The 26,275-nt window shown below is 35.8% G+C and overlaps 1 protein-coding gene across 1 annotated transcript in view; it reads right to left on the bottom strand.

Annotated features, from left to right (window-relative positions):
• The window catches only part of CSMD1 (CUB and Sushi multiple domains 1), a 1,045,142-nt gene that overhangs the window by 168,283 nt on the left and 850,584 nt on the right, over positions 1–26,275 (bottom strand). Inside the window, exons 35-39 of the mRNA XM_009333261.1 lie at positions 25,901–26,025; positions 25,173–25,269; positions 17,546–17,650; positions 6,212–6,330; positions 684–753 (exon numbers count right to left, since the gene is read on the bottom strand). Coding sequence (XP_009331536.1) covers positions 684–753; positions 6,212–6,330; positions 17,546–17,650; positions 25,173–25,269; positions 25,901–26,025 — 516 coding nt within the window. The remainder of the gene's footprint in view (positions 1–683; positions 754–6,211; positions 6,331–17,545; positions 17,651–25,172; positions 25,270–25,900; positions 26,026–26,275) is intronic.

Raw genomic sequence — 26,275 nt, 5'->3', positions numbered from 1 at the left:
AGCGTGCCAAAAGACACCAGAATGTTGACTTTCTTAAACTTTGTGTAATGAAGAAACAATACAGTAGAACAAGATTATTATCTACACAGGGAAAACTCAGATCTGTTGGGTAAGGTCTTAGTGTGCTTGAAAGGGAAATCCTTTTTAGCTTTGCTTTTTAACTCAGCACTGTTTAACAGCTTTCTCAGATGAAAAGAGCCAGACTTTTCTGGATCCCTAAAACTCTTTTTCATTCCACCACCCCTGAAGGCTTGGCTTCAGAGCTGCTCTCCACTGCAGACAGACTGCCTGCTTCTTTGAGTAGTCTCCTCGGCTCCCTGCATGACCTGCCTTGTTCTTGAGAAGGTTCTCCAAGCTGAGCATGCTGCAAAAGGAATGTGTTAACTACCTCACCCTTCTGAAGAAGATTCAGCCTCATTCAGAGCAGAATATTCAGGTCAAGCTAAACAATGGTAAACATCTGGGTTTCCTCCTTTGCCCACTCTCACATTTTTTTTTTAAATAGCATATACACTATATATAAAGAAAAAAATTATTATAATTTTTCTGTATTTCATAGATACAAATGGAAACTCAAAAAAGTTTTGAATGAAACAGAATTAAGTGAAGGAACAATAGACATGACAAAGACGTTTCTTTTGACTGATGTTCAGAACACACTGAAATCAAGGAAGTGTCCATACCAATGCAGAGGGGAGATGGATAGTTCCAGCGTCGAACTGTTCCTGGCATACAAGAAATATGAGAACGGCCCTGTTTGGAAAGCGCAAAATATTAGATTACAGATACTCACTATGGGACTTTCCAGGAAGGCAGAGCTTCAGAGGACCTGGATCATTTTATCTGTGTCTTTTCTTATATCAACCAACTGCATTATAATTACTATTATGAATTTGTTAAACTCTATTTTCAAATATTTCAGGTTTTATGTTCTTATTTTTTTACTGGATAAATGTTCTAAAGCACTCTTCCTTTGATAACTTGAAAACCACTTCACATTTTTGACTAAATATACGGCTGGTTACAAGACAGAGGCATCTGACTGCATGCATTCATACAGTCAAACTGGTTCACTCCCTATTTCAATTCCAGGGTTCTCATCCACAGTATAAGCATACTAGTTCATTTTCAGGCTGCAATCTGGGGTGAATCAACCATTGCTCTGAGTGAGTAGTGCAGACCCAGAGAGGAACTCGTTCCACCTCTGCTTGCTACAGAAGGTAAGGATGTGGACCACACCAAGGCAGTCACCCACAATTACCAGCAGGCCTTGAACTCTCACATGGCCTCACAACATGACCCACTGCATACATGCAACATCTTGGCAGACAGCTATGAAAGTACAAGTGCCTCTTTATTTAGCTGTCATGTTTAATTTACTCTGCCTATTTTTAAGAAACATCACAAGAACCAAGCAGAATCATGTGGTAGGTGGAAGTGACCTGCAAAGCCTGTTTCCACATACATCAAGGTGGCTGCCCAGGACCTACTGTAAAATGCTCCCAGCTTTGCTTGCACTGGTAACAGTTCAAGCGAAAACTTAACAGTAGCGCAAACAAAAGTTTTTTTGTCAATTCTGTCCGCTGAGGAACTCAGGTTATACATTCTGCTGTTGGAATGTGGAAGCTGAATAAACTGGCAGGAGTGAGAGAGTCCGAAATAAAGATTGAGACATGGGACTGAGAGCAAGGTTTAGTTCCTGTTTTAGTCATTTGGATATACAAACTTGGGCAAATCACTTAACATCTCTTGTCTATTTTTATTAAGTGTATTAAGAGTCTAATATTCAGTGACGTAACACATTTTATCAATATAATATGAAGATTTATTTAAATATTATTTTTCCATAGCAATCAAATTCTCATAAAAATAAAAAAAAGATAGAATAAGTAAACTGCAGTAAAAGAAAATCCATCTGATGAAATTATTTCCACATCATTTGGTATGTTTACAAAAAAGAAACTACACACACTACCTTGAATAAAGTTCATACAGAATTGTATAGAATAAAACTACTTTAATTAATCATTTTGTTAAGTATTTTAGACAATCAGCTTCTGAAAGACAAACTGAAGCATTTCCAAAAATGGTTTGGAAGGAAAAAAAAAAATCAGTTTTCATTAAAATTATGAAAAATTATATTAGTCTTTTTCTAATAAAAATGTTACAAATTGATAACAATTCAATAAAATACTTTTTTTTTAAAGCAACCTTTTTATTTTAAAGGGAAAATGTGCATGCACTTATTGTGTAATCTTAGTTACTTGAAATATTCCCTGTTTTATTTTATTCTCTCTTCCTAGTCTTCTATGATTGCATGTCTCTGATGTGAGTCAGGGGGAAGCCATAATTTAACTACCATAGTCAGGAAAAAAAGTAAAATGGGTTATAAAAGATCTTTTGAAAAATAAAATTAAATGATTCCTCTGGCTTCAAGCCTCTTCCCAACAAGAGCACACTCTGATTTCGGTCTTTTAAAGTCCCCTCCTGGGGGGAGACACTTAATCCTACAGCTAGCAATTACCTTTCTTATGCATCTCCAGGTAGTAGTTTGAGCTCTGTGACTTTTCTGGTAAGTCTCAATTATAAACTAATCCACACCTGATTGTTATTGCTAGCTGTGAATATGTTCTCTAAAGACTGAGGGTAAATTCACAGCTAGAGTGAAAAAAAAAAAAAAAAGGATCTGCAAAGTTATGCTGATCTATACTTGTTGAATAGCAAACATACTGCGCCTCGTAGAACCTTATTTTCATTATTCTTTTTAATTTAGAGCCATTTTTACTTGTCCTGTCTGAGCAACATACTACACATATATGTGTATGCACTTTCTTACAGCAGAGTCCATACAGCATAGAAATCCTCATTAATATTTTGAAAATATTCAAACTCTTTTCTGTTGAATTTGGATACTGAATGTCATTGTTTTACACTTTAGACAAGATCATTAAACTAGTTTTTTTATAAGTCAGATTCCACAGTATAGGATTAAATTTGTATAGAGGAAATAGAGGTAAGAAGTACAGTTAAGGAACAATATGCTATGAAATATTAAGAAAGTATTTCATTACAGAATCCCTGTAAGTACAAAACCAAAAGTGCAGTTAGTCATATTCAAGGACTACAGAAAAGACCTGCATACAGACAAGAGACATTGTGTGGTTTTATGATAGTGATATACACAGTGTATTAAAGTTTAGCATTAACACAGATCTGTTTCTTATGTGCAGATTTCTTCCTCACAAATACATGATTGTTTTATACTAATACTGTATTTATGAACTCACATTTCTGATTTTTTTCTAAGTAAAAATAGATCCAAAACATCAGTTCAGGGCTAACAATGTGTATCTTCAAAAGGTTTCCTGTACTCATTCCAACTACTTCTCAAGTATTCATATTCTACTGTTATCACTCCACCTTAATATTTCAGCAGTACTATTTTAAGTACGGACAGAAAATTCAATGGTGCTGTATCTTGAGGGTTTATCTATTTCTAATCCATGTCATAAAAATGGAATCATCCCCTTTTTTCATATGCAAAATTCAGATGTTTCATAGTTGAAAATGTAGGGAGAGAAGAGCGTGCAATATGACGGGCAATACAAGTAGGAGTCACACCACCATAACTGAGCATTTTAAAGTTAGATACCCATGTTAACCTTCTGATATCCTAACCAGTGAAGAAAGACAATATACTTTCAGAGTAAGGTACCTGTCCTAACACAAAATCTTAGTATGAATCATCCCTTGGAGGTGTGTGGCTGTTTTATCTAAACAGCAGATTCAGATTAGATAGCTGGCTTTTAGATGGACTAAATTGAATTAGATGCTATTCCATCTCCAGAGGAAACAGTATAGGGTAAGTTTTTCACTTTCTTCTCAGATCACTGCTATAGGCTTACCCAACAATCAGATATTCGCCTATATATATTTCAGTCTTAATGGCTCAGAAGCAGTGGCCTGGATCACAGTAACGAGATGCTAAGCACCTATTGGCAATTATATGAACAGCAATTATATGACAGGCCTACCAGCATCACCATCAGATCCTGATCCTTTCACCATAGGGTGGAACTGAATAAAAATACATAAAGAATTCCACACAACTTTTCTACAAATATTCAAAATAGGAATCTTTCTCAAAGAAGCAAAAAAGAGATTACTTTTGATTTAATCCAACAACTCCTAAAATACAATTATATTTATTGTTGTGTAACCAAGTTTATTATAGGCTGACTTCCAGATAGATTCTGCATTGAAATAGAAGGGCCTGAGTCTAGGGTTTAATAATAACAAATTTAGCTCAATGCATACAAAAAAGGACTATAAGAACATACAAGCTACATCTGTACTAGTGGAAGTGCTTGGGCTTGTTTTCTAGCCTTGAGTTCAAATGCACATTCTTTTGTATATCTACCTCTTTAACTTTTTTCTTCCGAATTAATCTCCAAAACAAAGTGTCATGATGCAAACAGCCTATTGGGAAGAGTCTCTGGCTTGTGATAATTACTGAACTGTGATACTTCACCTAGGCTAAAAACATGCCAGCACCCCATTCTAACAAATTAATAGCACTGAAGATAAAATTTCAGTTCACATACCTTTGCCTTGGCTATAGAGTATGGCATTTCATCATATACTTAAATTAATGCTATTTTGAAATAGAAAAAGGTTAATGCTTCATTAGCAGTCTTTAAATGGAAGTCAGAATCTATTTGGGAGTCAAGCTTTAATGACAGCCAGTCCTTTTGAAGTGACCATATAATAAAAATATGATATCAAATCTTGTATGTCTTTCATTTTCTTACTGTCATTACTGCTGCCTACAAAGGATACTGTAAGGGAGAGATGAAATAGGGAAAATAAAGTTAATGAAATCCAAAAGTTAAAGGTTTTTAACCAGTAGGTATTTTCAAAATAATATTAAATTTTCCTTTGCTGGAAAGAGAAAAACTTAAGGGGTTTATGCATGAAACTCAGCTGGCTTGTAAGCAATCCTCGAACCATTAAATGAGCAGCAAGTGCTCAGGATGGATAGAGCAGGCTTTATTGTGCACAAGACTTGAATCTTTTCTAGAGTAAGAGAATTAGTAAGATACATATATGACAGAATATTTTTGCTATGGATATGGGATGCTTCTGATATAGGCTGTTTCAAGTCATGCTATAAACGTAAAGAGCATGGATTAGGTTAAAGACTTGACCGAAAAGGTAAGCATTTTGCTGATTACCTGAAGAGACTTTTCAAGTGCAGGTGTTCCCACAGCTAGCCTAGAGCTAAGATGTTCAGTCTGAATCCTGTCTGAATTTTAGGAGAATGGTAAGGAATACTGAGACCAAAGAATAAGCCTATACATACTGAGGGAGCACTGAATTGGCAAACATCAGGCAGGGAGCCATGACTTTATCCTTCTCTGGAGCAGAAGTTGTGATGCTTTGCTTTCTCTGATACCATGGTATGCTTTTACATTGTCTTGAGTGAGACCTATTACCACCCAAAAGATTCTGAACTCAGATGTTTTCAATGTATCTCACCAGTGGTGGAATATATGTAAATGAATTAGAGGAACTAATGAAGAAAGGAAAAAGATTTCAGTCTTAGATTTTCGTAGTGCTGTGACATTTACAAACAGCAACTCAATAACATGTCTACCATGGGAAACTAAACCAGTGTTTGAACAGTGAAAATCCCCAATCTGTGAACTAATTTGTAATATTTCTTTCGTTGGAAGATTTTTAAGAGTAGATTTAGCATGAATAAAATTTGCTTTAGAAACGAAATTCTACAATTTCTGAGCAGAATACGAAATCCCATGATGTATTTCTACTACTGTGGTTAAAATTTCACCTAAAGGAACCACTTCCAAAAATGGAAAAACATAGTACAGTTTCAATAAGCATAGTACTAAAATCATTTTCTAGACAAAACATTTTAACCAAGTTATTTCATTGTCCATTTTGATGGTTTTTACTGCTCAATGATATGTTAATCTAAGGCAAGATTTGTCAGCCCAGATTTACTGAGGGCCAGTCACGCTACACACTCATAGCTTTATAATGGGGGAGTGCTCACATAGACTCTACTTAAATCACCTCTATGGATACACTACAGACTCTTCATTAAAACAGGTTTTGGGTGGGTCTATTGCCATTTTGTTGTGATTATTCCACATTGTATAATTCAAAGAAAAAAGAAAGAAAGAAATACCTGTAATGTATATCCTGGCTCACACTGAAATGACAAAACATCATTCACCATATATCTATCTCCTGATTTGATCCCATTGCTAGGAATTACTGGTTCTGGACAGGCAGCAAGGCCTACAGCTGAGGAAAGTAAACACAAAGATTGAAAAAACATAGATAAGTGGACAACAGCTCTTCATTGATATTCTCTGCTCTAATGAATTCTTTCCACAGCATTGAGTTTTTTAAGAGAACATTAATTAAAAATTTATTTCAACATTAAACTGAAGTTTTGTTTAAAACACAGAAGTTTTCAGAACTGCACTGCAGAATACAAGTGGTATGACTGAAACACAAAGATTACATACTGTGATTGTACCAATTACTATGTCATGTTTTGATCACATATTATGCCATTTTATTGTCTTCAACCAGTACGGTAATTCTAGTATATTAAACAGCCTTTTTTTTTTTTTCTTTATTATCCTTGTGAAGGAAATGGAGAGAGAAAGAGGGAATACACTTTATGCATATTCTCTCTTTTCAACAATAGATGAGCAGAACTACTGAGGTTAGGTGATAGAGCCTTTTGGAACAGCAACTAAAGGCCAGGGGTGTTCCTTATGTTTAGACAACTCCATTGACTGTAAAGAAGTTCAGACATTTGAAATTTTGCACTCTTAACCCAAAACTAAGTCTTTGCATAGGTGTGATAGTCTGTTCTTAACTATTTTTAAGTCAGGTGTTAGCAAACAGAAGATTAGTTTTACAAAGACTGTCCATGATCAGTAATTTATCAAATGTGTTCATCTAAATTTGGCAACCTGAAGTACTAGCTTCTGCTTTTTGCCAAGTGCATATAATTTTTCTTTTTTTTTCCTTATGTGCTTATCTAAGGAGTTTATTAATCAGTACAACTGAAAATTAAATATCATCTATTCTATCTAAGCTAAAATGCTCCAAATGAACAAGACAGATGAGAAACTGCTGATTAGATTCAATAATTATGTGCTTTTAAGATTTTCTTTGCAAACAGAAGGATGAGCAGAATTAGTTTGTCGGTTTATGGTCTGAAGACAGAATCTCATACCCCTTATAAAATTAAAAACTTTCTTTGAAGCCAAAAATCAATTTAAAATGTATAATCTTAATCGTGAAGTCATTTATTAATTAGAGAAAGTTACTACTGAAACATAAATATTTTACTGCTATATTTTATTAAAATATGATGTGTAGAAGCCAGAACAGAATGGAAATTATTTTCACAATGTGTGAGAACAGATCTTTAGAATTTATTAGCACAAAATTCTGTAAAAATCAGACAAAAATAATATTTTCCTGAATGTGATACTCTCTGTCCTTCAGTTCACTTGTATGAAAAAGTAACTGACTAAAAGCTACAACTCTCACTGTCTTCTTATGAAATCTAACCCCTTTGGTGACAGTAAGTGCAACTTGACAGAGTGTTTAGTACAGAAATTACATGATATTTGGCTTTACTCTGGTATCTGACATTTTGGAGTCTGTTGTTCCAGATGGTTCATCATGAAAAAATACCTGATATTATTCACTGAGACCCTACTCTTTCTACAGAAGTACAATTTTGTTTCAGATAATGCTGTTTGCACATTTTGAAACAGTTTTAACTTTATGCCCTAAACCTTTATGTATCTACTTTTCATCACTCAATTATAAATACCTTACAAATTTTAAATACACACATAAGAATTTTGTGTTTTTCACTTCACCCACTTCCAGTCAGTTTTTTGCAGCTCAAGGTTTAGTTGAAGTAAATATATATTTCCTAATGAAGCACACAAAAGTTGGAAATAGCTTTTATACTTTCACCTGAAATTGTGATTGCCAAGCCATTTTTTTTCTTTCCTGGGTATATGTTCCATAATCCTGTGTTCTTTCTATGTCCTGTGCCCTTGAGTCTTACTACATTTCACTTTTTTCAGGAATGAACAGTGATAATGGCAAGCCATTCTAATGCTGAGTGACAGCTATCAAGGTATGAAGTGCAGTCTTCATAACAACAGATGCAAGAGTTATTAAACTAAATATTTTCTAATTAGCACACAAAGAATTATTTAATAGTTGCAAGCTACAGGATCTCCCTGAAGTAGTTCCTTTGTGTACTAGAATGTATAATTTCAGAAAATATCTAAACGCACTTTAAAGATTTTCAGCAATTTCTACCACAGAATTTACAAATTTTGGTGTTCTACCAATATCATCAACTTTCAAATGACGTTATGGTGACTTCATGTGGCCACTAGGGACTTCATGTGTGGTCATTACGTGGAACTGCAATGTTCCAAATAGGCGTGAGGATATCATCATTAACTTCAATGGTTTTGGTTTTGTTGCAGTTTCCTAGTATCATTCTTTTGGTCAACCACTCTGTATTCCACAATACCATAAATGTATCCATGTCTGGAAAATTTCTTTGAGTATAGGTACTAAGTAGCTGTGATTTGCATCCACACAAACTCTTTGCTCCAGCATTAAGTGAGGGGTAACATCTTATTTCAATAATTCAAACTACATCATATAGACTATTGTTTACTAATTTGAGAATCTAGTGTTCTATTCTATTCTATTCTATGACACAACTTAAGTGAACCAAGCCTTATTTCTGCATTTCCTTACCCTTCTCACTCTTGAATAGAAAATAAAATTTAAAAAGATCTGCTCCAAACTCACCAATATTAAATAAATAAGCACCTGACAAAGACATTGTGACTAAATTGCTTATAGGTAGCAATGTACTTGCTGAATTCTGTGACTATAAATTTGAGTTCACTTCCTGTACTCGAGAAATTTGTATTTTGATTGAACTTAGCATTCCTGTGTGTTGAGAGTTACAGGCCTGCAGTCTTAGATCTGTATGAATAAAGTTACTTTTGCAGATTTTTCTGAGTAACAGAAACAAATAACAGTGACTGCATAGCAATACTAATAATGTGCTTGTAATATAGCTCTTTTTATAATTAGTTAAATACCATACAGAATTTAAATAGACTGTGATCAAAAGAAAATCTTTAAAGTCATTTTCTGTGCAACTGTTAGATACAGTATTACACTACGTATTTTATCTTTAACAGATTCTAGTAACCTGGTAGAAACTTTTTCTTTCTACTAGCTGCTTATACTTTGTATATTACTCTGTATATACTACTTCTTTGGTCTGATGATACAATTTATAATATAGAATATTCTATTAGAATATCACAAAACACTATACAAAACCCACTCATAATTGACTTTATTTGATATACCTGACATTAAGAAGCAATATTACCTCCCCAAAAGCAAAGAAGAAGTTGGAAACAAAGTCAAACATTATTGTGAATCCTCACCCTCATCATTCTAATCATTACATAATACTAGCCTAGTTTGGTTAGATAACTAGTTTAGTTAGATAACTAGTTTCATTAGAACTGGTCCAAAAATCTAAAGAATGCTTGAGAGAAAGCAAACAAATTCTGGTATCCGGGGACAAATTAGAGAACTTAAATATTCAGAAACTCTGAAATACATTAAACTAGATTGTATGTGAATAGTCAGTAATAAAGGGAAAACATGTTAAATGTCAAGTCCAAGCAGTCAAAAAAGGACAAGGATTGCTTAGTGCATGCTCTTCAGACCTCAGCTTCTGCTATGCAGTACAAGAGAGAACACATCAATGTCAAGAATGATAACCCTCTCCCTGACCTTCTTCCACTTACTGCCTGCTAAATACTTTCTTGGCTCCGCTGTGACATAAGACAAATATGCCTCACTTCCGTAATTACATACATGTCTACAATTACCTCAAATTCTGTCCCAACATCACTGCCATTGCTGGCAGAAAGAAAATCCTTGCTGGCATATCTGACAATGTGAATACCCATTAGTGTCCATTTCAGGAAGCTGCAAACTGAACAACACAAGAATTTCTTGACAGCTTGACCAAAAGTCATCAGGTTTTCTTTTTTGAATTCCTCTCTCCCACCCCTGTGTGGCTAACTGAAACATATTATTCATTATTATATTACAAACATCAAGCTGGAGTGAATTGTTCTTTCCATTTTGATGATGTTGCATATCAAAACCCAAGCCTTCCCTTCCAAAACTGCATGTTTCAGTCACCAGCCAAGAAAATGCATTTATCTCAATGAATTAATGCAGGAGGGGTGAGATTTACGTCAACAGCTAGTAAATTGTATAGACATACTGATAGGATCAGGACCTGCTAAAATAAAAATGGCATATTTATGATTCACACCTGCTTTAATACAGGGAAAAAGGAAAGATTGCTGCGCTGAAGAGACGCATTAAAGATCGAATTGCATGAAAGATCTTAATCTGGACCTACAAAAAACAATATGCTACTTAGAAGAATACGTTTTCTTCTCTGCTAGTCTGATTTTTATCTTTGAATTTATTAGAGATCTTTATGATAGAGAAGTACTACAAAAGACAGTCACTGTTCTCTAGTCCTCTTACCAGTGAATCCATTATTTCAGCTCCTGAGAATCTTTAGCCCTTGAAAACACTTAATAGAGCAGCTTCAGAAAAGGAGACAGTAATTAAAAGTAAGCTTATGTTTTCACACATATTAAATTATCTTGGTATAGTGGTAAAACAAAAGCTTACAAAAAGAATGATTCTGAATTGTGCCATATATCCTAATTCAAGGTAATAAGGCTAGATGACACTATTAAAATATTGATTGGATAAAACAGGATTTTTACTGAAATATTTTAATTCTAATCATTACATTTGGATATGTTCACACATAAACTTATAGACATTTGTGGCCTAAATCTACATGTTTATCTATATGCATCATATATTCAGTTCTTACTAAAACAAATCTGACTTCAACTGAGAGGTTCAATCAGCATGCTGTATGAGCAAACACTTATTATTTCCAGACTTTTTTTTTGTTGTTTGTATATTAAAGAAAATATTGAAACTACTACTGAATTAATAAATGATATTTTAAGACCAAGCTTGAAACATCAGTGCCCACAAATGCAATTGAATTAAACAGGCACATTTCTGAACCATACCGTTTGGATAGTTGTTTCCTTTGTTCATTAAGATTAAAAGGAATTCAATCAAATAGTGGGAATATTTATTCTTCCTACTGTTGTACATATTAGAAATTCAACAAAGCACATTTTGATTGGACTTGCTGGTGGCTGTGAAAATAATTGTTATTTATTCTGTCACAGTTTGGGGGAAGAAAAAACATTAATATGAAGGATTAGTTTAAATGATTAATTCCTGTCTTTCCTACAGTTATCTGTTGCATATATTTACTGCTTTGTTTTTCATCATAAGTTACTACAACCAATTTAACACCTACAACCCTCTGAAATAACAAGAAACAATGCCACGCAGTGGCTCTCAACAATACTTACAATTATGTTGTGACCAGAATGAAATTTTTCTAAGACACTGAGCAGTTATTTCTTTTAATTTGAGTGAGTTTGTGCGTCTGACTTAAAAAAAAAAAACAAACAAGCAAAACAAAAACAAAAACACCAAAGAAAAAAAAATCTAAGTCACCAATTTGACTGTAGCATACAAATTGACTGTGACCACTCAAATTGGACAACCAACTTATACCTATATTCTTGATGCCTAACACAAAAACAACCTAAAGTAAATGACAAAATTCATAGAATCATAGAATCATAGAATCATAGAATCATTATGGTTGGAAAAGACCTCTAAGATCATCGAGTCCAACCGTCAACCCAACACCACCATGACCACTAAACCATGCCCCTAAGCACCGCATCTACACATCTTTTAAATACTTCCAGGGATGGTGACTCAACCACTTCCCTGGGCAGCCTCTTCCAATGTTTAACCACTCTTTCAGAAAAGAAATTTTTTCTCACGTCCAATCTAAACCTCCCCTGGCGCAACTTGAGGCCATTTCCTCTCGTCCTATTGCTAGTTACTTGGGAGAAGAGACCGACACCCACCTCGCTACAACCTCCTTTCAGATAGTTGTAGAGCATGATAAGGTCTCCCCTCAGCCTCCTTTTCTCCAGGCTAAACAACCCCAGTTCCCCCAACCACTCCTCATCAGACTTGCTCTCTACACCTTTCACCAGCTTCGTTGCCCTTTGTCGGACAAACTCCAGCACCTCAATGTCTTTCTTGTAGTGAGGTGTCCAAAACTGAACACAGTATTTGAGGTGTGGCCTCACCAGTGCCGAGTACAGGGGCACGATCACTTCCCTAAATTCTAGGGGAATAAACCTTCTCACTAGAGAAGGAGTTATATTAAAGTGTAAGGCCATCCCTTCACTGTTCCAGAACTAACACTCTCGTACCTACTGGGTGTTTGCATAGGAAGGGTTTTAGTGGTTTTAGTTCTAATAATTTATGATTCTTGTTAATCAAAGAACAATGAATACAGAGGAACTTTAATTGCACTTCCTGTTCATGTAATATTTTCTATTCATCCTCAAAAGATTTAAAACAAAGCTCATTTACTTACATAATTTTCTTGAAATATTTTAGGATTAAGCACTAAGCCTGGTTCCTAAATTAAAAGAAAGCAAAAAATAAAAAAAAAAAAGATGCAATACAATGTGAAATGTGAAAAGAGGATTTGCAAAAATTTTGCCTTATGGAAAGCATTACAGCTTTCTCAATTTCAAAGACAGATAGCTTTTTCTCTTTCCAAATACTTATATCTAAAACCATATTAAAGGATCCAGTGTCCTCTGACACATACATATAATTTCAATTAATGCTAACTGGGAACTATGTATGTGTAGCAGCAGAAAAGAACTCTAAGATTGTTGTCCTGGTTTCGGCAGGGATAGAGTTAATTTCCTTCCTAGTAGCTGGTACAGTGCTGTGTTTTGGATTTAGGGTGAGAACAATGTTGATAACACACCGATGTTTTAGTTGTTGCTAGGTAGTGTTTACACTAGTCAAGGACTTTTCAGTTTCTCGTGCTCTACCAACTGAGAAGGCTGGAGGTGCACAAGAAGCTGGGAGGGGGCACAGCCAGGACAGCTGACCCAAACTGGCCAATGGGATATTCCATACCATGGGACGTCATGCTCAGTATATAAAGCCGGGGGAAGAAGAAGGAAGGGGGGGACGTTTGGAGTGATGGTGTTTGTCTTCCCAAGTAACCGTTACGCATGATGGAGCCCTGCTTTCCTGGAGATGGCTGAACACCTGCCTGCCGATGGGAAGTAGTGAATGAATTCCTTGTTTTGCTTTGCTTGTGTGCGCGGCTTTTGCTTTACCTATTAAACTGTCTTTATCTCAACCCACGAGTTTTCTCACTTTTACCCTTCCGATTCTCTCCCCCATCCCACTGAGGGGGGAGTGAGCGAGCGGCTGAGTGGTGCTCAGTTGCCAACTGAGGTTAAACCATGACAATTGTATACCATGAATGATGTAGGTAGCTATGAAGTTTGGTATTTTGGTTTATTGTTTCAGAAAATATAATTAAGTCATGATCTCTGTGGATTTCCCTGAAATACAATAAAAAATCAGAACAACTGTGAATTTTTATTGCTAGTTTTGACTGACAGCAATTGATTGCTCAGGAAAACAACTTAATAAACAAAGCCATTCCCCTTCCACGAAAGAGCAGGAACTATCTAGAACTGCATTTATATTTATAAAAGCATTACTCAAATACTGAAATAAGCACAGCTAAAAGTTAAATAGTTCAAATAAAACCATTATAAAATTTTAATCAGGATCATGGAAGACCCACCAAATTTCTATAGCAAAATACTTTAAAAAAGAACAAAATGACCTAGTTGAAAATGAAATAAAAAGTGTGCCCACCAATTTTAGTTCTCTGAGTACTAGCTAAAATTCAATTTTTGGAGTCTTTCTTCTCTATGAACTTTCTGTCTGTCCATAGGTAAAACACCATTAAATAGCTAGTACTCTGCATCTACATTGCTGAAGTGCTATGCTGGAGATTTTTAAAATACATAAATACATATTAATTCTGGTTTGCTTGCATGATTATATTATTGTCATTTATTGTTATTTCTTTTTCTTTTCTTTTATAAAACTAAGGGACACTAAGCTATAAAGCTTAGTCTTTTATAAGACTAAGCTCGTATAAACTGGCACAATTTTGTTGTTTTTTTAAATGAATCTATACTGATACTAGCTCTTACTTATCGACAATATTTCCCAGCAATTTTTTGCTCTCTCTTCCTCTCTCTAATGTAGTATGTCCCCTCAGCTTTTTCATTTCTGATCAGGAAATGAAAGGGATGTTATATAAATCTTTCTGGAAATCCGTCATTCATGTGTGAAATACTACTTTTTTCCATACATCACTGAATTTCCTTTTGTTGTTACTACATAAAATAAAAGAGAAGCACTACAATAAAGAGCAGAATTGATGAATGGGGAAGAAGGCCTTTCTTACTGCAGGGTCCAGAATCCATTGTTTTTCCTCTGTCCTCAATGAGGACAAACTGAAAGAAGGCAACAGAGTGGACTCCTGCAAAGCAGCTACTGACAACTTACAAAAAGTAAGAGAGAAGGTCTTTGTTACCTGCAATGATTTGAACCCACATTGCTGTTACTCAGAGGAATATCCTTATCACAGACGTATAGAGAGAATTTCAGCACAGGAGACAAACTCCTAAGTTCTCTTCTATAATTCCATTCCAGAAACTTCTAAAACACATATTCGAACAAGAACTGAAAATCATGTACCCACTTAAGTATCATGACCAATTGCCTACATCCTACATACATCCAAGTCCAGCTCTGTCCTCTAAATGAACACATTAAACATAGGTCTCTGGCCTCACAACAGTGGTGTATTCTTTATACATCTGATCTTAGTGCTCTACTACTTTTTACAAAATGTTTCAATATAAGCTGAACTTCAATGATTGACCATTTTTCCTGGTAATTAGAATACTGATATAAATCCTGCTACAGCTGCTTATTAAGTAGAACAACCTTAACAGTAGATATTGAGGACCCCCACTATGACTACTCAGATGTTCAAATTTCTGCAAGATGAAAGATTTGAACTGAGGCCTCATACTATAGCTGAATGTTACAGCTGCAGTACATTTTATTTAGAAAGACTATGAACCTAGCCCTCCTTTTCCTTTGCTTTTATCAAAAGTACCTGACGTTCTAACATAGCATTTCATGTTGAATGCTCTTTTCCAGACATCAAACATTTCTGTATTTGCTTTAGTAAGACAACTCCTCAACAAAAGGACATTTTTATTCCAAATTTTAGATTGACTTCTGAACCAAAGGTATTTATTTTTCCAATGCTGCTTCAAACAGTAGGTGACCGAATGACCACAGGCTTCAGAATTCATAATCAAATACTAGCGATATCTGCATCTTGTTACATGGAAAAGTATTTCCTTCTCTGCTTCTTTCTTGTTCTAAAAAGGTGACTGGTCAATATAAAACACTAAATTCTCGCTTGTAGGGATTTGCTCAGTTTCTGTATTCAGAGACACACATAGATGTACTGTACTCCTGCTAGCCCTGCAGAGACCATATAGCCACGTAAGAAAGGAAATTATTCTTTCCTGCCAGACTGTCAACAGAATAGTTAACAAAGCTCTGAATGTTGAATGTTGTTACCTTGACCTGTACTGAGTTGCACTTCTGAAAAAACCCTGGCATTGAAATATTGGAACCACTGAAGTCAATAGATGCTTTAACAGAGCACAGTTGTGGGACTGGCAATTAGGAGACAAACAAAAGCATAAATCCAAGAGACCTTGCATGAGCCCAAACACTTTTTACTTGTTAACAGAACACATTTCTTTCAGGACTCACAGGGATAATAAAACTGATACAGTAAAAGATAAAAATTGAACTTCAAAATGTTCATTGTACAGCAACTTCCTAGAATAAATTTATACTTCTTTACACTTCATATGAAATTACACTATCACTGCAGGTTAAGGCGAAAGGCTTGGGGAGGAAAACAGGCTGACCAATTGGGGAGGAAGGTTCCCCAGACAAAAAATGAGAACTTTGTCAAAATAGTAGATTCTAAAAAAATTTCTGCAGAAGTCATAGTCATATTCTCATTCTACATCACCATTAGAATGATTATATTAAAAACCCTACAACATGCTTGCATATAAATGCTTGAAATAAACAGGAAACTAAATGAAAACATAAGACTATCTTGTGGATTATGTTTGCTTTAAAATATTTGTTATGAGCTGAAAATCTGGTCTTTCAAAATTCTGTACATATTTATATTTTATATAATTTTTAATCTCAATCTTAAATAGAGCTTATTAAAGATCATTCATGTGTTTACTTATGTGTACTTCTTAAAAAAGATGAATAACAATATTAACATTTTTAAACATTAATATTGGAAGACATGTAATACAAAACTGAACTCCATTTTCAAGAAAATTCTTGAATGTCCTTTGTAAGAAAATAGAGCATGTTCACGTTCAAAAATTAAAGAGGATTTACTTTGTGACCTTCATCAAAACATTAATCAGGCTGTTAACTCATCATCACATTATTTTTTTAAAGACTACAATACTCTTAGTAATAACCATTTCCAGTTAAAAAAATACTATGCAAGCACATGTGCTGAATTTATTATATTCTATAGTATTTAAAGTTTTTGAGAGAGGTAATAATACAAACATGCATGTTTTAATTAGATATGATTATGTGAGGTAATCCACTGATGTTTATAACACCAAACCTTTGTATTTTAGAACCAAGCTGCTCACAAAACATATACAAAGTTGATATATTGCAGAATTTGCCGTTAACCTTCCTAGGTTATTCTGTTCATACCACCAGTGATTTACCAAGATAACTGTAGTGTTTCCTTGTAGCTCTGGGATTATAATTTTTTTTTTTTTTGTAATTACAGCAATTTGTGGAGTGAAAAGAATTTGAAGGAAAGGAAAGAACAGCAAGGAATAGATATATACATGTATAAATAGGAAAAAAAACACGTTATGTGTTCTGGTTTTATCTATTTCCAAGCAGTGAAACTATTACTTTTTTTTGTTACCTAAATTTCAGAACTAAGCTGAAATATGTTGAAAAAAACCCCACAGTATAATTAAACCCCACGTTTTTAAAATGTTGTTCTGAATTGCCAGGTTGATTTGTTATAAGCTGCTAATTTGTGAAAGCTGGTTTCCAGCAATTTCAAATGTTGCTTCATTTAAAACTTCGGTTTAACAGATATCACTTATATCAGGATCATGCCAAGTAGACTTTGGTAGTCAGGGGAAAAAAAAAAAAACAACAAAAAAACCCACATTCCCTTTCCATAAACATACTTTTTCCTGAGAATGTTTCAAAAAGCAAGCAGTCTTACTTTTGTATTCCAGGTGAAAACCAGCTGCTGCCACACTAATGTCAGAGTGAAAATGCAGGTAAAGTTGATTGGAGGTGCTATTCAACAATGCTGGCACAGTTGTACCTGGAAAAATACAAGTTATGGAACATGCTGATATATCAGCATTATATTGAAAAGACATAACCAAGACTGAATCAGACACATTCATTTTCTTCTCATTAATCTCAGACATTCTGCTATGTTCTGTCCTGTTTTCTCCTGAAGCTGCAAGAAAATTTTGATTACAACTCATGAGACTAAGAGGCTATAGAAGTACAATCAAACAAGATCCCATCATGTTCAGGTGAAACTTTATTGACTTGGATAGAAAAAGGAGGTGTAAACAAAAAAAAGAATCACATAAGTAAAGGATTTGATTATGAGATCAAGCTCAGCTGCCATTTGACTTTTTTCCACATGTATAAAAACCTGTGCTACAGAACAGAGCAGTCCAGATTTTTTCTCTGTGTCCACTCCACAACTTCTTCCCACAATAATATCTCAACCACTTATCCTAATTCTGAGGGTATGACAGGATATGAAGAAGCAGGTGCAACACAAAAAAAAAAATACTAGCTTTATATAATTCAAATAACTGTAACAAAATTTAGTGCCACTAACTTCAGTATGCACTGTACAACAACCTTATCACTAACCCTGGACACATTCTTTGCCACTAGCATTGCTAAGTCTGACACAACATTTTCTTTTTTACCACATGACTACTATGTAACTCACATTCTACAGTCTAAAGCTGGAACACTTACTGAGGCTAAAAATTACATCATTTTCTATGATTACCCTCAAAGACAATAACAAGTAGCTAATGAACTTCAACAGTTGTTGCATAAGAAATATTTTCATTTCCTGTGGGGCATTTGCTGTTTCTATAGTAACTGTGAGCAGCCTAGGTATGAGTTTGAAACTCAGGCTTAAAAAGAAATGCTGGAAAGAATTATCTTCGTAAGTCTACAGTCTAAACAAGGAAATGGTAAATACTTTTAAATCTAAAACTGTATTAAGCAAAATCTTGATATAAATGGTGAGGAGCTAAAAGATGACAAGTTGGCCTTTAAGGAAGGTTTTATTGTCTGACATGGAAGCTCCAAGTATGGAAATTCACAGACAGTACAGAGCATTCACATCACACAATACTTACCGTGGAATACAGAAAATAGTGAAACATCCTGGAGGGAGAACTTTTCACAGTATCTGTATGGAATTTGAAATACATTCAAGGATGTTTAAGGTGTCTGTTCTGTAAGAATGAGGATGTTGACTCAGAATGATTATACCCTTCATTGAACAAAATTGTTCTTCTGGCAGTTCTGTTCCTTTGTAGGATCTGGTAATGTTTAACACCGGCCTTTTAGTTCCTTAGAGGGTGATATTCAATAAGATGAGAAATTATATCCTATTGTACTGTGAGAAACAAATGAGACTAGAGTTTTTAATTGTCATAATTGCCACATTCAATGGCACAGTTCAGGCTGGCAGCCTGTTACAAGTGAGGTCCCCCAGGGGTCAATACTGGTCCTCACACTGTTTCAACACCTTCATAAATGATCTGAATGATGGTATTGAAAGCACACTCACCAAGTTTGCTGACAACGCTAAACTGGGCGGTGAGGGTGACATGTCAGCCATCTTACAGAGAGACCTGGACAGGCTGAAAGAGTGGACTAGCAAGAACAGTATGAAGTTTAACAAAGACAAGTGCAAATTCCTGCACCTGGGTCGGAATAACCAAGGAGTACAGTACAGTCTAGGATCTGTGTGACTGGGGAGCAGCCTTGCTGAAAGGAACCTGTGGGTCCTAGTGGACAACAACCTGAACATGAGTCAGCAGTGAACCACTGCAGCAACGAAGGCAAATAGGTTCCTGGGCTGCATCCAGAAAGGCATTACTAGCAGAGATAGAGGTGTGATCATCCCACTGTACTCAGCGCTTGTCAGGTTGTACCTAGAGTACTGTGTCCAGTTCTGGTCCCCACAATTCAAGAAAGACACGGAGAGACTGAAGAGGGTCCAAAGGAAGGCAATGAGGATGATCAAAGGGCTGGAGAACCTGCCCTATTTGGAAAGGCTGAAGGAGTTAGGTCTCTTCTCCCTGGAGAAGAAAGGCTCAGAAGGGGACCTCATCACAGTATTCGAGTACTTAAAGGGCGGTTACAAAGAGGATGGAGGCTCTCTCTTCACAGGGAGCCACATGGAGAAGACAAGGGGCAACAGGTCCAAGTTGCACTGGGAGAGGTTTCATCTCGACATTAGAAAGAAATTTTTTACAGTGATAACAATCAGTTACTGGAACAACCTCCCTGGGGACATGGTAGAGTCCCCATCACTGGAGGTTTTCAAGGTGCAATTGGACAGTGCTGGACAATCTCATCTAGGCTCCCTTTCCCATGAAAGATTGGACTAGATGATCTTTTGAGGTCCCTTCTAACCTGGGCTGTTCTATGATTCTATGATCTAACAAATTTTATTGATCACTTGCCAACATCTGCTTCTTCTGGGATCGGGTATATGAAGCATGGAAGATATGTTTTAGTGTGGCGACCAGATGTACTGCCTACGGTGTCCTAGTTGTTTTGGACTTCCTTTATCGTCAATGGAGAGAAACAGTACTTAAAGGGCAGGAGCAGATTTCATGAATAATAGCTTAGGTGTAGATATCTCCATGGTAGACATCTAACATGGATGGATACCGGAGTCTGACTGACTTCTTAACCTCTTGACTGAGAATCTGTAATCTGGAAAATAGGGAATTCTCCTAGGAGGCAGTAAGTGTGTTTGCCTCCCTAAAGACTTACAAGGGAATGAGGACAAGTTTTCTACTTAAATTAATGTTTAATTATGATATTATTGTAGAAAATTATTTCCACTAGCCCTTTCAAGCATTAGCAATGACAACCAAGAGCAACATATCTCACTCCAGAGAAGAACACTACACTGCATGTGTGAAAGGCTGTCTAGGTATCTAAGAAATTTCTACACCAAGAATGGAGATTAATGGTCATTTTAGGCATTTCTTGGGTTAGCACAAATATAAAGCATGGATCAGATTCTTACCTAATTTCTTTCTAAATGTAGCTATCATCATAAGAGTAGATTCTCCAGATGTCAACCTCAATGACTACTGTATTTGTATACTTTCTCTGTATATGTCTATACACATATATATGCATATTTAAATACATATACATATGTAAAATAATGCCAGGTGTTATCTGCATTTCCAATTTTAGATGGAGCTGTAGTTATATTTAGTCTCATTTTTTTTCAGTTTGAATATACCATAGTCAACTGAAGCATCAGTCCCAAACTAACAATTCTAAAATACTGCTGCTTTTTTGGCTTGTTTCCACTTTTTTGTTAATTTCTGTGTATTAAGTAAAATGACCTCTCACTTAAGTTCAGATTTAATACTCTCAGGAAAAAGAAACATGTTTGTCAAGAATATCCTCTCACTCCACTACTATGTCTATAACCTTCACTAAGGAGCCCAGGACAGACTTCACTTGTCATATTGATGAAAGCCTTTCTGTCCTTTCAGCCAAGGAATTTCCACTCTCTCATAATTCCATTCTGTGACACATTTGGCAGCACAGCATATTTACAAACACTCGTGGGATGCTTGACAGTTTTCCAAGTTTTATAAGTCTTTGTGCACTTTTGGCTTAATGGACAAGCTTCATGTAGGAACTGCCATTACTGAGTTGTAAGAACAGACTCTCTTTAAATTCAGTTGACAATTTTGTAGTTTTATAATAAATGCAGGCTTTAGAAGAGAAAAATATTCTTGGAAGGAAGGTGCCCATATTAGATTGAGGAAGTAGAAAATATAAGACTACAGCTGTTAAGGAAAAGCACAGAAGATCACACACTTGGTAAATTTAACATGCATATAACCTGATTGTCATTTAATGAAATTCTTTTTTTCTTTAACATCATATTTTTAAATAAATCAACCTCCTTTTGGAAAGCAGGATGGCTATTGAAAAACAGGAAACTTAAATTACTTTTCCAAATGAAAAATGAAATATAGTTCATCTGCAGCAGAAAAATCAATTCCAGTTATGACTTTTCTTTTTTTTTTCTTTCTGAATATAGCAAGTAAAATCTGTTCTGTTTGTAAAAACTGTGGCCTTCCCAACTGACAGAATTAAGTGTCGATCTGTGCAAACAGTCCCTTAATTTTATTAAAATATTACAGGTATAACTTTAGTATGTAAACTTGGAAACATGTCTACTCATCATAAAATTGATCAGTAATAATATGAAAAGACTTAACTCTGTCTTTCATTAATCATCCTGTTTCATTCAACCATTTGGTAAGGCAACTAAGCTTCATTCATTAATCAAAAATCTGCTGTACCTACATATATTCTGTAAGTGGTACAGCGACTGTTGCAAAAGACTGAGAAATTATTTTGATGGTTGTCTTTTAAAGGCAATGTTATTTTTATTTCCTCATGAATCACGAGCACTACTTTGATGAATGAGTAATATTGAAAGAAAAAATAATTCATAGTTTTCCAATTACTCTGAATGTCTCTCGACACTGTCTAGTGTCATCTGAAAAACTTGGTCTTAAAAAGAATCAGTTTGCCCACCAAAAGGCATCACCTGTCAATATTAGGCACAGGAAACTAACTAGTTCGCTATTCTGTCACATGCCACAAAAGCATGCTGGGAGAGAATCCCTCTTGGCATTCAACACATCAGTCCTACCCACAGCAGCTTCTTTCCAGGACGGTTGTACAAAAATTCACGTATTCTGCCATCAGGAAGACAGCAGCACAAGATATCTTTATGTCTGTTAACACATGGTCTCAGGATTTTTGTTATAGCTTTGTTTATGAAGCCCCTATCACTTTCCCCTAAAATAGCATCCTATAGCATAAAAAGAAGAAAAATGCCCTGATATTTCTGCCATTCACTGATAAAAGATGACCCACAGGATTAATCCAAAAAGGACAAGACAATATGTAAGGGCCCAGATTGCTCTAGCAGACAGCCCTTTCTGGCCTTGCCCAGCCCCCTGGGGCCTGTCTCCACCCTGCCCATGGCCCAGGACCCCATTTCAGCCCCAGAGGCCATTAGCTCCTGCCCCAGTGATGCCGCAGCAGGGCCAGTCTCCAGCTCCCCACAGCCCTGCCCTACCTGGCCATGGGCCCCACTGAGCTGGGCCCACCCATGGGCCCATGTCCCAGCCCAGCCTCAGCCTGTCCCAGTCCCCAGAGAGGTGCTTAATGCCTGGGACTGGGGCTGCCCCAGTGTCCCCCAGCTGCCCTGCTCCTGGCTGGGAAGGTGGGATGGGCCCCGGGCTGCCAGGCCCTGTCTTGCTGTCCCAGAGAGCCCCCATCGCTCCTGGCACCCTGACCCCAGGGAGCAGCCGGTCCCTGCTGTGCCTTGACATGAGGAAATGGTATAGTTATCTATCTTTGTAAAGTCTTCCTTAAGAAACAGACTCCAGTGAATTCATTTTTCCAAATCAACTCTGTGATATAGTTTAGCACCACAGTTTAGTAAGTTCTTAGTAATCAGTTGTACATCTGTACATCTTGAATGCTTATTTAGAAGACAGATGAATTCACACAGAGTGCAGCAGAAAACAATGGTATTCTACAAGATTTAGTAAGTACAAGATACCTGCTGAATTTTACCACTTATGAAATTATGCCTGGAATTCAGTTTCAATGTCACATTACTGGTTCAGTTTTAAGAACAGCAGATTTCATGTCATGTTTAAATAATCTTCATTAGGCCTTTCCCATATACAACATAATGCCTCATTTTAAGTCTGACGTTCATTATACAAAAGAGAGAAATCCACAATAAAGCTGTGTTATTCTATCCCCAATTAAATATTTCCAATACAAAAAACCTGTCTTTTTCAGTTTCCCTGGAAATTAGGAAGGTTTTTAAGCTAAAGCAAGATGACACACTTTTAGTATAGAATAAGAAAGTGTTTTGAGTCTTGAGTATTGTTAAATGGAATATTGTTAAATGCATCATTTAATCAGTTCTTTATCCAATGCATCCAATATATTTGCTACATATTGCGCTTGTCAAAAGCTGATTACGTTTCATAATTTCTTTCTTTATTTCTTATTGCAAATTTAATATATAACATAGTTACTAGCCTTTAATATAAAATGTTGCAGCCTTTTGTACTGGGTCTGGCTGGGGTAGAGTTACATTTCTTCATAGTAGCTGGCGTGGTGCCGTGTTTTGGATTTGTGACCAAAACAGTGTTGATAACACAGGGGTTTTAGTTATTGCTGAGCAGTGCTTACACAGAGTCAAGGCCTTTTATGCTTCTCACACCACCCCACCAATGAGTAGGCTGGTGGTGGGCAAGAAGTTAGTAGGGGACACAGCGGGGACAACTGACCCCAACTGACCAAAAGGATATCCCATACGATATGACGTCATGCTCAGCAATAAAAGCTGGGAGACAAAAGAGGAAGGGGGGGATGTTGGCAGTTATGGCATTTCTCTTCCCAAGCAACCATTATGCACGATGGAGCCCTGCTGTCTTGGAGATGGCTGAACACCTACCTGCCGATGAGAAGCAGTGAATGAATTCCTTATTTTGCTTTGCTTACATGTGCAGCTTTTGCTTTACCTTTTACATCTCAACCCACAAGTTGTCTCACTTTTACCCTTCCGATTCTCTCTCCCATCCCACTGTGTGGGAGTGAGCAAGCGGCTGGGTGGGGTTGAGTTGCCTATTAAGGTTAACACCACAACACATTTTAATATCTAAATTTTGAAGTGCAACTTCAGATTATTATAATTCAATATCCAAATGAATAATATGGGGTTAATTAGTTGATTGTTCATTTCCTTACATAATCTAATATACATCTATACTTTAAATGTTCGTGAAGTCACCGGAGAGGCAAAATTCCACAAAATGCTTTAGCTACACCAGAATCAGATCAAGCTTGTGATAGAGTTCATGAGTCTGTGATATTATTTGTGACTTAATCTTATATGAGATATCTCTTTCTCTTGGTTTGGTTTATAGAACATGCTCTTTCTATAAAAATTGTCTTATAAAAAAGGAGTAAAACTATATATGCCTGATGTACATGTGAAACAACAAATTACAATGTTTGTTATGTCCCAATTGTAGTAATTTGTTTTGTTCTCTGAGGTCTGGGGAGTTTGGATGAATACTGAATGCTTCATCTTTTTCCGGAGAAAGGGAGTCTAACAAGGATAAACTAAGTCAAAGTTAACAAAGGAAGCTCCTTGAATGTCAGTACTAATTTAAATCACTGTATCTTCTCTGTGGGATGGGTAGGTAAGATAAAAGAAAGAAATTTTTTTGAAAGTATTATCACTTAAATCCCACTAATCAAAGCTAAACATTTTAGTCTCATATTTTCTTCTGAAAATTTCTCTTTGAATTTGAATATTGACATGTTTACAGCACCTGAAATTTCCTCCCCAAAATGAAAACGTTTCATAATGATATCATGAAAGATGTAATACAAATATACTCCTTGTATATATGTGTGAGCAAACAAAGACATGTTCTCTCATACAACTATATATAGACCTGTATGTTTAAATCATGGCATATCCTCACCTGAAAAGCTCCCAAGACGCGGTGCTGTCATATCTCCACCATCGTATATTTCAAGAGAGTCCCAATTATGTTCAGTGGCAAAGCTGATGACCTGGATCTGTAAAATACCACCACAGAACTTTTTAAACCAACTAGCCATATGTATTTTTAAATGTTCTAGAAACAACAAAATAAAAAGAGAACATGACCCCAAAAAAACCATAAATAAGCAGATCCAAACAAAAAATACCTGAGTGAAAAAAATGTAAATAATACATTAACGTTCACTTTTTAAGTTTTCTTAACTTCTAGAAAATATGACACTAGGTAAGTGAGAAGGATTTTGCACATATGTTGCATGATTATAAATAATTACTCAAAGTGTAAATGAGCAGATAATCAAGACAGTTGCAGACCTCTAAGTGCCTCAGTGATATCCTAGCAGATAGAAAGGGCTGGCATTTGCATATCAGATTGAAGGATCAGGACTTGCTTTCAACATTCTACACAGTTACAAGACAAAGCTGCTTGTTAACCATTTCTCATTCATACCCCCATGTAAAAATAAAGTAACACAGAATAAAGCTAACCAAAGAACAATACTGAGAAAAACAAAGCACAAATATTTCAAGTACGCAAAAAATGTTACTGATTGCTATTTTCTGACACTTCTAGAGAAATAAACAATTACTTTTTAAACTGAACAACAAAGTACTTAATATTCCATGCTTGACAGAATATAGACTTGCCTGAATACCTGATCCCTCAGTCACTATGATTTTCCACACACAATTCAAGCTGTTACCATAAGGTTCAGGGTAACCTGGTGAAAGAATAGTACCTCTCCGCTCAGTAAAATTCCCACTGCATGGCACTGAAAGAAAGTATTATCATGAATTATTACAAAACCTAAACCACTTCAGAGAACAGAAATGTAATAATAATTTTCTAAGCTAATTATAATAAATCTCTTCTATAGCATAAACACACAGAGGTGAAGCAATGATCTGAACTTAGAAAGCAATGTATCTAAAATATATGAACAATATCAAGTATAAGATACAACCTGCATGAATAAACAATTCAGAAGTTAACTTCATTTTGAGTGTGTGAAGCCTAGAACA

Source organism: Pygoscelis adeliae, unplaced genomic scaffold (genome assembly GCF_000699105.1).
Source record: "Pygoscelis adeliae isolate BGI_AS28 unplaced genomic scaffold, ASM69910v1 Scaffold57, whole genome shotgun sequence".
In the NCBI taxonomy this organism is placed as follows: Eukaryota; Metazoa; Chordata; class Aves; order Sphenisciformes; family Spheniscidae; genus Pygoscelis; species Pygoscelis adeliae.
Note: the sequence above shows the minus strand (reverse complement) of the source record. Positions and strands in the feature narration are given on the sequence as shown.